At 40.1% G+C, this 15724-nt stretch overlaps 2 protein-coding genes across 4 annotated transcripts in view; one reads left to right on the top strand and one right to left on the bottom strand.

Annotated features, from left to right (window-relative positions):
* The window catches only part of septin7b (septin 7b), a 537254-nt gene extending 524438 nt beyond the window's left edge, over window positions 1-12816 (bottom strand). For both annotated transcript variants that reach the window (XM_070551004.1, XM_054740870.2), the window contains exon 1: window positions 12811-12816. In XM_070551004.1, the coding sequence (XP_070407105.1) occupies window positions 12811-12816 (6 nt within the window). The remainder of the gene's footprint in view (window positions 1-12810) is intronic.
* znf385d (zinc finger protein 385D) overlaps window positions 1-15724 on the top strand; it is a 112083-nt gene that overhangs the window by 63795 nt on the left and 32564 nt on the right. Inside the window, exon 4 of one of the 2 annotated variants that reach the window (XM_015949789.3) lies at window positions 13285-13447. In XM_015949789.3, the coding sequence (XP_015805275.3) occupies window positions 13285-13447 (163 nt within the window). Of the gene's footprint in view, window positions 1-13284; window positions 13454-15724 lie in introns of both variants that reach the window. The other variant, XM_015949788.3, reaches the window with a different exon arrangement.

Genomic DNA, 15724 nt, shown 5'->3' with positions numbered 1-15724 from the left:
ACAACATTTTGAAACTAATCGAAAAGCTTCGAAGAGAAAATCGCTTCTGCATGTTGTTAAATCAGAAGCATCCCTAACCAGCAGCGTCATGGCACCTTTCATTAAACACTAATCAATCTGTTCGGAATGCTGAAGGGGTTAGTGATTACTTAATTGGGATGAGATTATTATGTTTAACACAGGAAAGTCTATCTCTCTGCTTATTTACTGCTCATCAGGTGCTAGTTTTAAACCTCCATTAGAAAAACGGAGCCTGTGTTTGGTTGTCAGTCATAATGTAGTTTCTGGAAATATCCTCACACATACAGTATTCCAAGATGACAATGTCAGGATTCATCGGGCTCAAATAGTAAAAGAGTGGTTCAGGGAGCATGAGACATCATTTTCACACATGGATTGGCCACCACAGAGTCCAGACCTTAACCCCATTGAGAATCTTTGGGATGTGCTAGAGAAGGCTTTGTGCAGCGGTCAGACTCTACCATCACCAATGCAAGACCTTGGCGAAACATTAAAGCAAGTTATGTAAAGACTTCAAATGTTTTATCTGCTATGACAGTTTCTTTCTCTTTGGCAAATAACAATCAAGCTTTGTCTTCAGCAATGTGATCCAATATCTGATTCGTCTTTACTTTGGGATTTTATTTTGGGTGGAATCAAGTTTAAGTTGACTTCTACAAATAAGGATCATTTCACTAATTTAGTCTAACTGTGATTAATAACTATTGTGCTTATCTCTACACTGTGATGTGTAGGAGTAGCATACGTATGTATTTGGGTGCTCTTAAAGCTTGATATACTACACTACACTTTGACCAATAAGATGTGAATGTCCATATAAATATGGAAATCCAGTCTGATTGATCTTTGAACCAGAAGAATTAGAATTCTTCAGGGATTGTCAGACACTTTGTATTAACTCAAGAAGAGAGTCGAGTTTATAAAAAGTAAGACATTTATTTTCTAAACAATTAAAAACATGGCAGCTAGTACACTGTGTGATGAATGAATTTAAGTGGATGGAATGTGAGGTGTGATGATGTGTGAATGTGACGTTATCAGAACCCTCGTATCTGAAGAAACTAAGTTCTGAGTGGGAGTGAATTTGGTCTGCTATAACTATAAGTTGATGGTTAATAAAACCACATCAGACACAATCATGCTGTGTGCACCTCACCCTTTTGGAGACCCTCTTCGCGGATCCGGAGGTCAGACAGTTCGGATGACCTCTGAGCACCGAGGTTCAGTAGATTAACCGCAGCTCCGACTTCTTCAGTCCAGAGATGTCACCAGGCACAACGGGTTGGAACTAGTTGCGTCTAGAAGGACTCTTAAGGAGTTGGAACTGTATCAGCTTTGTTCTGCAGTAACCGTTTGTCGTGTCAGCTTCAGCGTGTAGCAAATTTTGACAGCTTGTCAAGAGATGCTGTGGTTAGAGAGTTTTCCCCTGGTGGCCAGTCCGGAGTTCTGCTCAAAAACTAACTGGATCACTCCGCAAGTGATTCTGTTTTAATATTCCCATGTTATGATTACATGGCCAATCAGGACAAAAGAGGTTAAGAGGTGTTTAACAAACAAACCTCAGAACACACGTCTTTTCCAGACACAAAAGATGTTCTAGTTCTGTGGATAAAGAATCTTTATGTGCAGTGACGTTAACCACAATTTATATCTTATGAACATTGTGTATGAGTGTAGATAATGATTCACTTGTTAAACCAAACATTACTGATCATAACATCAAAATGTTTCATTGTAATATTAAAATTCATTTCAACTTCATTGAATTAGGCACAGGTTATTCAAAACATTTCATTTAACTATATTGTTCATTTCATTTCATGATTAATTAACTCATATGAGCTGAAAATGTTCACTTTCATTCAGAGGCAGGAGGAATCCTGTAGAAGCGATAAGGGGATGCTTAAGGCCTTGAGATGGGAACAGTTTGTTGGCAATATGTTATCATGTGTTCAGAGCTGCAGTCTTCTGGCTTGTTGGGAGATGGAATTGAAATCCACTTTAGAGGATGGAATTATGTCTACAGATGTAGATGTAGGTGAAAAATGACCTAAACTGGACATTACAGAGGTTACGTATTTATAGCTTGCAACAAAAATACCAAACAACTCTAATTTGCATGACTCATTTATCCTTAAATCCTTTATATTTTTACTTTTCTAATACAACCCATGCAGACATAATTATATTTTGATGCAATTCTATTCAGGGGAAATATAAATAAATCACAGAGAAACCGGGTGTTGGGTGTATGCTTGTTGTAAGGGAACATTCATTTTATTAAATTGAATTGAATTTATTCAGTCAAAACATAATAATATAAGCAATAACACATAACATATTACATTACATTTAAAGTTACTGAAAAGGCTCAGGCCGAAGCAACATGCTTATATTTATGCCTGACCTTTAGAACAAATTAAACAAAGTAATCTACCCCTTTAACACAAATCTGTACAATTTAAGCAAAATAGAAGAGAAGGAGAAATATACACCATTTAGTCAAATAAGTTCACAATACCCCTTCATTCATCAACACAACTTATAAACTTTTGTAACCGTCAAGTTATCTTCAAAACCATCCTTTTAAACAAAAAAAATGCACCACAAGTTCTTACATTTACACTGCATTATTCCATAATTTAACCCCCACCACAGATATACATTTCCTTTTAACTTCTTTTTTTTACCAAAGGAACAATACGTGTATTAATATCTCTAAAATCATACTTAGTTTCTACACAAGAAAAAAAAACGTTTGTATACTTTGCGGAAGTAGCTTTAATTTAGCTTCATACATTATTTGGATTATTTTATAGTAAACTAAATCATTAGATTTCATAACATGTGATTTTAAAAACAACGGATGTGTATGCGCCAAATAATCTGCCTTATTAATAATATGTATTGCACGTTTTTGTAAGAGAACTATTGCACTAACGTTTGATTAGTCAGTCCCCAGGCTTCCACACAGTATGAAATGTAAGGTAGTATGAGTGAACAATAAATGATATGTAACGCTGCATAATTCAACATGTCTTGATTTGTACAGTATTGCTATAATCTTAGAAAGTTTTCCTTTAATGTAATAAACATGCTGTCTCCATTTCATTTTATGATCAATAACCATCCCCAAAAATTTAAATCCCATCACCCTTTCAATTTCAACATTCCATATTTTTAAGTTAATTTCCCTGTCAAGTTCCTTTTGATTACCAAATATCATAAATTTAGTCTTTTTTAAATTGAGTGATAGTTTATTAATATCAAACCAAGTCTTAAGGATTCCCAATTCTTTTTCTATTAAGGACAAACATTTCTGTAAATTATTACCTGAACAACATAAATTTGTATCATCTGCTAAAATGACAAATTTCAATAAATTAGTGACCTTACAAATATCATTAATGTAAAGTCAAAAAAAGTTTTCGTCCAAGAACAGACCCCTGGGGAACACCACAAGTAACCTTCCTAAATTTTGAGTTTGTATTATTGATTTCTACATATTGCTTCCTATTGTCCAAATAACTCCTCAACCATGAATGAGCCACTCCTCTTAATCCATACTTCTCCATTTTTTAATAGTTTTTTAGCTTGTCTCAATATTTCAGCCTTGTGCTTTCGATTAGCAAATCTGACTACAATGACAGGTGGATGAATTCTGTCCTTGCGAGGGAGAATATGACAAGCTGAGATTTGCTGACTCTCTAAGTGAATGTTCTTACTGTTGATGAATTCGACCACTTGTTGCTCTAGAGTGCGTTGCTCCTCAGGAGATTTGTCCTCCCCTGGATCTTTGCTTGTTGTAGCAGCAACTCTAGCATAGCTGCGATGGGTGGTAGCCAGGCCGCTAATGATGATTTCATCTGCCCAGGAACATTGCTCAAAATCATCAATCCTTTGTTCCAGCAGTTCAATCTTCTCATCAATCTACTTATTGCTGTTATTAATAAAGGTTTTTAGCTCTGATATGTCATTCACTAGGCCCAAAAGGTGGTTTGTTGAGACAGCACTTTGTTAATGTTTTCAGTCATAGCAGTAAGTTGCATCTTAGGTCTAGTCCACACGTAGCCGGGTTTTTAAAAAACAAATATCCGCCCCTCCAAAAACTTGCATCCACACCACCTCATTTATAAAAATAACTCTGTCCACAAGTACCCGGATAAATACGTTGTTAAGGACATGCCAGACCTGTAGGCGGCAGTACTTCCCCCGAATTGTATCCAGTCAGCGTAGTCTGTGGTCTTCCGCAAGGAGCAGTAATTCCGCTTGCAAAAACAAACAAGTAAAAAGCGCTTGGACAATTGATAAAGCGAGCGCAGCTCTGAGGGCATCCATGCTGTCGGCTAGTGTAAACACAGGTCGCACACGTGATGTCAGCATTTTTTGTTGCGGAAAGTGACGTTGCGGACATTAAAACTCCGTTTTTGTCTGTCTACACGCAGACACCCAAAACGGAGAAAACGCAGATCTTCACTTTGGCCGGAGTTTTTAAAAAGATCCGTTTTCGTGTGAAAAAACTCCGTTTTCGTGTGGATGACAGGCCAAAACGTAGAAAAATATCTACGTTTTGGCAGATCCCCGGCTACATGTGGACAGGACCTCAATTTCTTCCAGTTCTTGTCCAAGTTACTTAACTGTCGATACTTTTCCAGAAAACGAAAAATAGAGTGATTTCAAATCCAAATATGTTTGTTTGGGTAGACTTAATGGATACTGCTCTGTTCCAAAAACTCCATGTGGTCCCAGATCTCCAGCACCAAACTTCCTCAAAAACCACACAAATGTTGTCAGATATTTCTAGCAGAGAACAAAAAAGTACCATAGCATCCACAGCACTTTGATTTTGTCAACATAATACGTTGTTCTCTAAAGGATTATTATGGATTCCATTGGGACTTCATACAGAGAAAGTGCAGCAGCAGCCATCTTGACTCGTCACACAAATGCTGCAAATCACGGCCGCTCTGACTGCAGGAGAGTGAATGTACACCCTTTGAATCTGGGTCGTAAAGATTTATGACTATGGCTAAAAATGGTGTATAAACTCAGCATGGCAGAGAAAAGTTGGAGATAACTCCATAAATAACAGGAAAAACCACAGATCGTGAAATGGAAAAGGATTTGTGCAAATATACAAATAAAGAAGTGGAAGTGTAATATGAATTCAAAAAGAAGTAATTAATTCAAGCATAAAATGAAGATTAGATTGAAAGAATGAAAGAAATGCCTTAATTATATTACTGTTAAAAAACTTGGACAAAGAAGCTCCAGTATGTTGGTGCAGCTCTCCTTGGTTTTGCAGTGCTCAATAAATACGCTAATATTAACTGTTTTACTCTCGGGGATCTGGAAAAAAGGTGAAGAGCCAATCGTGTTTGGTTGCCAGTAGGGCTGCAACAACGAATCGATAAATTCGATGAAAATCGATTACTAAAAGCGTTGGCAACGAATTGCATCATCGATTCGTTGTGTCGCACAACTCTTCCAAAAGCCCCCCCCCCCCTTCCCGCCCGCCGTTGAGCGCAGACCAGAGCAAGTCAGATCAGCGCGAGGGAGAGCCGGCAGATCAGCGCGAGGGAGAGCCGGCAGATCAGCGCGAGGGAGAGCCGGCAGATCAGCGCGAGGGAGAGCCGGTAGCGGCAGATCAGCGCGAGGGAGAGCCGGCAGACTTGCGCTGCTGCGAACCGGTTCCGCATTGTTGCACAGCGATCCAGGCAGCTGCTTCCAGCGCACGGTCCATTCTCAAAGTGGCGCAACCAAAAAACTATAATTAGCACACGATCGTTCATGTCCGCACATGTTCTCTATTTTCTGTCTTATTTGTGCCTGAAGCTCGCTACTGCGGAGCTCATCACCTGTGCTGTGGTGATGTCACCTCACGCAGCATCGAAAACGCGCTCTGCGCTTTTCGGTCAGGAGATCCCTTTGATCTGCTCAAAAGTAACTGATGAGGTGAAAAGGTAAGAATCCAGGCAACAGATTTTCTGGAGCGTTTAGAGGAGATGCAGGAAGATGAGAGACAGACAGGACAGGAAAATAGTTCAATAAAAACAAGAAAACAAAACAAAGTGTTGAAAAGTAAAATGTAGGTAGATTTATCTCCACTACACGTTTTTACCTGTATAAAACAATAAGTTATACACATGTCATATTTATACATCTGATACAATTCAGATCACCTTCAAAACTCAGTCACACACCCAGGGCCGTTTCAAGACATTTTGGGGGCCAAGGCAAAATGCCCCCCCCCCCCCCCCCCAATAACTGGGCTCCCCAGAAGCCTCTGTGTAATTCATGCCCTCTCCAGTAGTGTTAGTTATATGGTGTTTATAAAAGCCCCTCAGACATTACTGACATGTTCTAATATTATCAGATGAAAAACTAAATTATCAGACATGCTGTCTCATCTGCTTCTTTTCTAAACTTGCAAAAAGTAACAAAACCATTTGAAAGCCACTATTTGTGGATTCTCTGAAAGTTTCCATGGAGTGTGTGACAACTTATTTTTTCATTGATCCTATCGTCTAATCTCACAGCTGAAACAAGCATCCTTAATAATCTGTGCACAGGAAGCTTACCGATGCTGTAGTAAAACAAAAGGTATAATAATTTATTATTAATAAAACCTTGTTGCAGCACTAAAGCAGAAAAATTAGATTTTGCATTAAATATGCAAAATATTTACATATGAATAGTTTTAGAGCCCTTTAATTGGCAGAATCTGATATTAATTTAGTTCTTACAAAAAATGGGTCCCAACATGGTTTGTGTAGTGTTGCCATAGTGTGACGTCATAGGCACAGATCCCCAGTCCTCTTGTTTGGAAATGGAAATATGGTCACCCTACATTAAACAAACTGTCCACCCGGGCTTTTGCGCTGCACAGAGACGCTTCGCTGCCTACGACTGAACGTCAGTTGAGAGTCAGTCTCATGCAGACTAACCAATGAAGAGAGGGCCTCAAGTTAAGACCCTCTCCTCATTGGTCAGTCCACACGAGGTGGGTCAAAGGTTACTCTGGGCGGGTTACGTGTTGTCAGGCATTCAAGTATTGAGTATATTTACTGCATATTACAGTAAAATATTCTGTATGTGACCACATTATGGTGATCCTTGGGTCGTGATGATGGAGCCCTTGAATATTGTTGCCCAGGGTACAACAAAGTGTTAATCTGGCCCTGGTTCCGCCGTCACATTCCCGCAGAAACTGGTTGATCACACCGGGGCCAGACTACTAGCGTGTGGTTTTACAACCACAATGTCCTCAGAAGCAAAAACGCTTTTAAAAGGGAGGGAGGAGTCCTAACTGTTGCTGCAGGCGTGTTGTGTGAGAGTGCAGTTATATACTGGTTAATATATTTTTGGGTTCAGTTGCTTTCATGTGGCCTAATGCGAGTCTATTTGGGATCATTGGAATGATCAGCAGCATTTCTTGATGTGACTTTATGGCAGTTGCCCAGGGCATCATCGCAAGGAGGATGGCATTCATTTACTTTTGTTTTATTTGGTATTTTTTCAGTCATTTTTGGAAATAGTGATCAATTTTGATTAATTCACAGCCTATGTTTAATTACATTTAAAATAAATGTCAACAGATGAGATCAAACAAAACAGATGAGAATTGCCCTTAAGCTGTTTAACTTGGACCAAGCATTTTAGGTCACAGAGATGTAGCTTAGGGTCTCTGTCTATACACCTTATAAGACAATTTAGGTGATGGCATGTTGTTTTTCTGCTATTGAACTGTTTTCTAATAATGTTGTGTTAAATAAAGTGAAGGAAGGAGAGAAATAACGTTTCCCTAGCAGTTTTTAAAAATTTCCCCATGTAATCCGATTAATCGATTAATCGTGTCGAGACCCCATCCGATTAATCGATTATCCAAATAATCGTTTGTTGCAGCCCTAGTTGCCAGGGAGAACTGAAGAATTTTTGGGCAATCAACATCACTGAATTTATTGTTTTTAGGGTGCTAGAGGATAGTGCCACTGCTACAGGAAACTGCTATCTAGAATGATAGCAATGCTGATGTCCCCCTGCCCCTCAGTCACACACACTCACTGTTGTTTAAATAGAGCTGTAATCATAACTGCAGCTGCTGCAGTCAAATGTATTATTTGTTCTCCTTTTATGTGATTTTAATGTTTAAAACAAGATCTCTATTTTGTATTAGTTCCTTCCACCTACTGGTGGAACTGAGTCTTGCACTTTGAGGTGTGCATGCTTTGGGCAGATGGTCAGTTAAGGTAAACAGGCTGTTGAGAGACGGAAAACACATCATCTCGAGGATAAGGACAAAAATTGACATTCTGGGCTGCAGATACTAATAAGGTTTTGGTAGAAAGTTGCACACAGCTATCCTTGCAAGCCGTCCTATATGTGAGTATACAGTCTGGCCATGGCCGATAGACGGATCTTGGTTATGGGATGGGATCTACTTTGTTATCTTTCAAACTGTCTCTGCATATTAGTAGACCGCAAACAATGTGACGTACTCACCATTATGGATGTCAGTCAACTGGGCAGTTCGCCATTCACTGTTGAGATACAAATAAATACATTTTATAAATAAAGGATTTAAGTACCTCTATCTGCTCTTGACTCTAAGACAAGCCCAAGTCTTAACAATCCAAAGTTGATGCCAAAGCAGTTTTAAACAAGCGGCCCAATCCTAGTTTTATTCATTCGCAGTAACATCCCACCCACCAAACTAATGGAGCATTGTGATTGGCCCACCAAGCCACAGCCTGCTATACTGACATACAGAGTAAAAATCATTTAACTTTGTCTCCGTCTGTCTAGATTTCTAGGCTAGAATGGGAAAGGGAATCTTTTGGTCCATCAACCCCACCAAGAATTTTCTTCTCCAGCCTGAAGCTAAGATGACTTCAGTTCAAAAGCACGACTATAAATCTTTTACTCCAATTTACAGAAGGATGGAGACAGGTGGGAATTAAACTTTGACCTCTCAGTTTCCACTGGCTGCTCCAGATCCTACAGTAACACCACTTTGTTTGACATTTTCCTTCATTTTTCCTTTCACCTGAAAGGAAAAAAGACGATCCTCTCCTTCAGGCGCCAAACTTGGATCTCAGACAACACTTCCATTTCATCTTTCTAATGAAAGATGAAATACAGAGCATTAAACACCCATTTGTATTACAGGAGTCTGATGACAAACTGTAAGTTCTGTCTTTAGTACCTAGAGGGTGATGGATGTTGGGTAATGAGAACAGTTTTTGTGCCAAAACAAGACGTGCACTCTGTTTAAAAAAGTGATGCCTCATCCAAAAATGGTCATGAGAATAAAGCAAACTGCTTAAGACAGTCCAGCTATTTCACAATCTTTGCCAACAAAATGACTGAGATGGGAATTTAGGGCAACATCACTGTCCTAGTATAATGAAACGTCTTGTTTCATTTCATTAACTTGTCACAAACACCTTCCCGAGTCATCCCGCAAATGCTCACGATCAATATTACTAAAATGAAGCAGAGCACCAAAAAACAAAAAGCCTGAAGCAAATGGTTTAGTAAAACAATCTCAAATAACTAATAAAAGTTGAAAAAAGGCACAAAATTTAAATTCTAATGCATAAACCCTAACAAGAATAATATGTATTAGCTCTGGACTATAAATTTAACCGTCTCCCACTGTGTTCTGGGAACCTGAGGACAACTGACTAATTTATTCCAGGAGGCAGTTGCATCCCTCCTTGATGCCTGACTTCCTGCCACAGGCAAAGAATGCTGGGAAACGTGTGGCGATAAACAAGGACAGCTGAAAGTCTCTGCATATGACCCCTGTTTGTGTGCCTGGATGAATCCATAGTGATGAATCCGTAGCAAAGGTGAATCTTAGTGGCTCTATGTGATCAGACTGTGAAACTAACTCCAGGGGTCACATAGACTCTATAATCGCTGACATCTGGGCTTCATTTCCTTTATATCTTTAAAATGTACTTTTCATAATAAGACTGGACTGTCCTGAAAAACTGTTATTGTATAAGTAGATAGATTAGGATTTTCAGTTACAGTGTTACGTCCTCTGGGCTGCACAGTGCATGCTTTTACCCTGGAGAAGGAAGGTTGCAGGTTCAAATCCACACCTTTCTGTGTGGTGTTAGCATGTTTTCTCCATGCATGGGGTTTCTCAAACATGCATATCAGGATGAATGGATGGGTGGCGAGAGAAGGGGTTTTCACTACTATTAGGATGTGGATGTGATTGTCAACAAGGCCACTTTGTAAAATAAGGACCAGAGATGAAACAACACAAGCAAACATAGGTTCATACTGTAGGAAGGCAGTAGGTGTGGTTTCTAAATGAATTTTACTATTTGGTAAATGCTAAATGGCCTGTATTTGATATAGCACCTTCTAGAGTCCTAGAACCCCCCGCCCCCAAGGCGCTTTACAACACAATCAGTCATTAATCCATTCACACACACATTCACACTCTGGTGGGGATGAGCTACAATGTAGCCACAGCTGCCCTGGGGCGCACTGACAGAGGCGAGGCTGCCGAGCACTGGCGCCACCAGTCCCTCTGACCACCACCAGCATGCAATGGGGGTGTTGTGTCTTGCCCAAGGACACAATGACAGCGACAAACTGAGCGGGGCTCGAACCTGCGACCTTACGATTACAAGGTGAGTACTTAATTCCTGTGCCACCGTCACAAATAAAAACAAGACCTCATTAAAATATATATTAAAACCAATAAAAATTGCTGGTACTGAAATATAATTACTACTAAAACCCAGGCTGAGGCTTACCAATGTGGACTGGTCAGTGACTGGAAGGCGGAATCCCAAAAAAGAAGAATTAACAAAATTGAAGTTACTCCAGACACTTGTAGCCCATGCACTCAGGAGTGACAAAACCCTCGGGCACTGCACACACACAAAAAGGACCCGCCACCCATAGATCTTCCTGCAGCTCTCAGTCTGCAACAGAGGAATAAAAGTTAGGTCACAAACGACAAAATTACAATCAAATATCACATAGAACCATATGTTGCCCCTCACACATGTTTCTATACACACGCACAAACACACGTTCAAGTGTTGAGCCTTTCCACCCGGCATTTACCGGTCCTTTAGCCTTGCTGGTTATATATGCTGCAGTCCCTCATTACTGGCATCACTGGAACGTCCTGGCGGACCAATGACAGCAGCCCAACACATGGTTTGATGCTGGAGCTGGAATTGTAACAAACCGGGTAGATCCGGAGTGAGTTGAGGGTGAACGGAGTAGTACATGTTCAGCAGCAGGCACTGGTAGATTGCCATGCTCATCAGGAGGACATACAGCTGAGGCACACTCTCAATTGTAGCAGAATGACACAGGGCAGGGCGGAGCAGGAGTACACAGAACAAAACTGCACCAATCAGAGCCAAAATAGAACAGCAGTGAGCCATGTCACACATCCTAATCAGGCAAACCTGGGGCCTTAAATTAAATAAAGGTTAATAAAATAAAGATAAACTGGCCAAGGGTGACCTGGAAGCTGCATCATCAGCTGGAGGGACCTCTGATAGAGAGGACAGCCTCCTTATAAACACAACACCCTCTGATGATGATCAGCCCAATGATTAGTAGCAGGTGCAAGAGACCATCCTGATGGATGGATGGATGTGTGTGTGGATGGATGGATGGATGGATGGATGGATGGATGTGTGTGTGGATGGATGGATGGATGGATGGATGGATGAATTGGTGGGTGGGTGGGTAGATGGTTGGTTGGATTGGTGGGTGGGTGGATGCATCCGTGTGTGTGTCTGGATGGATGGATAGATGGATAGATGCATAGATGGATGAATTGGTGGGTGGGTGGGTAGATGGTTGGTTGGATTGGTGGGTGGGTGGATGGATGGATGAATGAATGGATGGGTGGGTGGATGGATGGATGGTTGAATAGATGGATGGATGGAGGAATGGATGAGTGGATGGATGGGTGGGTGGATGGATGGATGGATGGATGGATGGATGGATGGTTGAATGGATGGTTGAATGGATGGATGGATGGATGGATGGATGAGTGGGTGGATAGATGGATGGATGGACAGAAGAATGGATGGATGGATAGATGAGTGGATGGATGGGTGGTTGGATGCATATATGGATTAATGGATGGTTGAATGGATGGTTGAATGGATGGATGGATGGATGGATGATTGAATAGATGGATGGATGGATGAATGGTTGAATAGATGGATGGATGGACAGAAGAATGGATGGATGGATAGATGAGTGGATGGATGGGTGGTTGGATGCATATATGGATTAATGGATGGTTGAATGGATGGTTGAATGGATGGATGGATGGATGGATGATTGAATAGATGGATGGATGGATGAATGGTTGAATAGATGGATGGATGGGTCCTCCTAATTTCCTTCCCTTTTAAATAGAAGTTTCTTTTGATAAGAACTGAAGCTAAAATGCTTTAGAAAATCAGACCTAATACTGTCCTTTTATTTGTTTAAAAGATGCCATTCCTGTGAACAGTCCATATCATCAAGAGAAAATAGAGAAGGAGTGTAACATTTATTTTAGTATGTCCTCATTGTGACCATGTTGGTGGCTGTATTTTTATTTTTCTGTGGATTGAAGTGAAATGTGATTAAACAAGAGCCAAATCAGTTTAATCAGATGCAGTCTGCAGCTCAGCAGCCCTGTATTATCTGGAACAAATCAAACAGCAGCAAGGTCAATGTGAGTCAACAAGATAATCGTTTATTTTAAAACCAGAAAAATGTCCTGATTATATTATTTAGTGCAGCCATAATGTTTGGGCTACATTCATCCCTTTTCAGTTTTTCTCCACTGAACAAAACACAATGATTGGCATTAAGATCTCCAGGGATCAGGACAAATCCAACGGTTTTACAGCGATTAAATGTGCCTGAAACCGGTTTAAGTGGTCCGGATTTGGTTTCCCTTTTAGTTTGGATCTTTATTATTTTGGACTACTGGGTAACGCTCCTCTGTCATTATCTTGTTATGCATCTGACCTTTTTATGGTTATAGAAAAATTAGCTTTTTTCCTCCAATTTTAAGTATATTTTGACATGAAAATTTACTTGAAAAATAAAAGAAAATTGAGGTTTTACTTTTATTTTAAAATCACCAAGAACAAAAACTCTTTCTCAATTAAAGATCGCAGAACTGTTAATGATGTTTAGATTTATTGTAGTAGATCCACATTTATCTGTTCTTGTCGGTTAAATATGGCTTATTCATTCCTTTCCCAGAGCCAGGCCTTGGCCCACTACAAGGGCACCAAACACGCCAAGAAGCTAAAATCCCTAGAAACCCCGAAGAGTAAGCTTAAAGGCTCAGCGGTCACCAAGGAAACCGCCAACCAGGAGATGGCCAAGGGCATCAACACCTCTCAGATCCCCAACGGCACCAACGGTAAAGGTCTGTGCTTTTCTGCCATCCACACATTCCCTGACACACACCCTGTAGATTTATACTGCTGCCCTTCAGCAGATCCAGACATAAACTCTGAAAATTTCCCTTTTAGCTCCTCTCAGGACCTGGACTAGCTCACTGCTGACTTCAGTCTGACTAACTGAGGAGATATTTTTAAACGAGTCTTCTATTTTGGTCTTTTTTTTTTTAGCAACATTCAAAGTGATTACAGACATGGTTCAGAGAACTAGTGCACAATCTTGTTTTTCTGAAATTTAATGCAAAATGTTCGGGTTTGTAGAATCAAACCAAATGAATCTATTATGTGTTTTTTTTTTCTTTGGGTTTGCCCATCATCCAGACTTTTACTGTTTGGCCGACTGTCATCATCCTCCTGCCAAACGGTCATCTTTGTCACGTGTTTGCTGACAAATGTGTTATATATATTTTTTATTACATAAAACATGTTTTAAAAGATAAACAAAAGGTTACTGGAACTTCCAGCAACGGATGGGAACCAGATGGGGATTATTCAATCGTCCAAACTGGCAACCAGCAGCTCTGCTGCTCTGCCTCCAGAACTAATATTATTTACTGGACAACATGATCATCTTTGAGCCCTTTTGACTACAGGAGGGTTTTAAAAATAGAAAACATGCTGAATTAATTAGGAAATAACTTCTGCACCTTGTTTTGTTCATGATGATTAGAAAATACCAAATAGTAAGTCACCCATGTCTTCAGTACAATCCTCCATCCTGAGCCGGATGGCTCAAAGGGCAAAACCTCCCTTTTTAATCAGGAAGAAAAATCCATCAGAACCAGAACCAGGATGGGTGGTCTTCTCAGAAAACAAAGTCAAATGTAACAACAAGAATAAATACAAACATGCACAATACATGTCCTCCAGGAGTCTTGTAGTAGCAAAACTAAAGGGGTGAGCTAGGATAACCAAACTAACAAGAGTCACCATAAAATAAAAGTCTGAACTCTTACTAGACAAGGTTTCTCCCTCATAGATGGAAACTGGAAGCGGGTTTCGCCAGACAGGAGCCTGAGAACAAAAAGCTCCGCCTCCTGTTCTAATTTTAAAACCATAGGACCCAGACCTACAGTCTGAGAGCCAGGTGCTCTGTTGGGAACATCTGATCTACAGTAGAAGAATGAGCTTGATCTCTTGGAGCCTTAGAAGTTAGAAGTTAAAAAATCATAATCTGGATCTTACAGAGTTGATGAAGTAATTGTCAGGATGAGCGTGAAACGATCAGTGGGTTTGAGTTTGGCGTGCTGGCTGGAACCAAACATGGAAACGCGAGGTTTGGGCTTGCAGTTTAGTCTAGTTGCACCAATACGCTACTAACAGTTAACAGGAGCAGGACGGTGTTACAAAGAGGAAACGGTAAAGACTTACTGAGTCTGGTAGAGCTGGTGTTGAGAAGATCAGTATGGATCAAAACTCGTGGCATGGATTGAATGAACCAATGACTGAGCGGCGAGCTGGTGAGTGTCACTTTATTGTATATGACAAGAGAGCTACATGACAGGTATGGAAGTCCTGAAAGCCAGTGTTGGGAAAGGTTGTTTTACAAACAATCAGCCCCAAATTTTAATAAGAAACTAGTTAACTATTATCAATTTGAGTCTGTGACTAATGTTTCATTCAGTTCGGTTCATTCCAGTTAATTCCATACTCAGAAATGTCATCTTTCAAAGAAGAAATAATGAACTGGAACAACCTCAAAGTCAGATAATGTTTCTTAATTCAATGCAATTTAATATAGCAGCTCCTTGTAATACCAATATGTGGTGGAAACGTGTTTATTTCATAAGAAAAACTTGTAAGGGTGCATCTAAAATCTATGTTATGTACATTTGGATATTTTCCAAGGTAAAAGGAACACAACATTATGTCCATCCTTTACACAGCATACACGTGCAAGAGTACACGCCGCACCTAATGCTACTGCCTATAGTGGCCACGTTTGCGGGTTCTATTTTTTATAAACTATGGTTAACCAGATGTTTAGCTAGGCTTTAGCTCCGTGGACATCTGGAGCTCGAACATCAAAAGAACATGTTCAAAAACCCCATTCGTCAGGCAAAATACGAACAAGTTCAGTTCACGTTCACAACAAAAACAAAAGAGTTCACAAACGATCGCTCAATGAATACGTTCGGAACACTGCTGACAGCAATGCTATAACCGGTGAAATCTGATCTCTCCTGCTAAAGCCTGGTTTACATGGCAGGATTTAAAATAGTTAGACAACTTTTAAA

This window comes from Nothobranchius furzeri, chromosome 5, assembly GCF_043380555.1.
Source record: "Nothobranchius furzeri strain GRZ-AD chromosome 5, NfurGRZ-RIMD1, whole genome shotgun sequence".
Taxonomy (NCBI): domain Eukaryota; kingdom Metazoa; phylum Chordata; class Actinopteri; order Cyprinodontiformes; family Nothobranchiidae; genus Nothobranchius; species Nothobranchius furzeri.
This window is presented reverse-complemented; position numbering and strand designations above follow the sequence as displayed.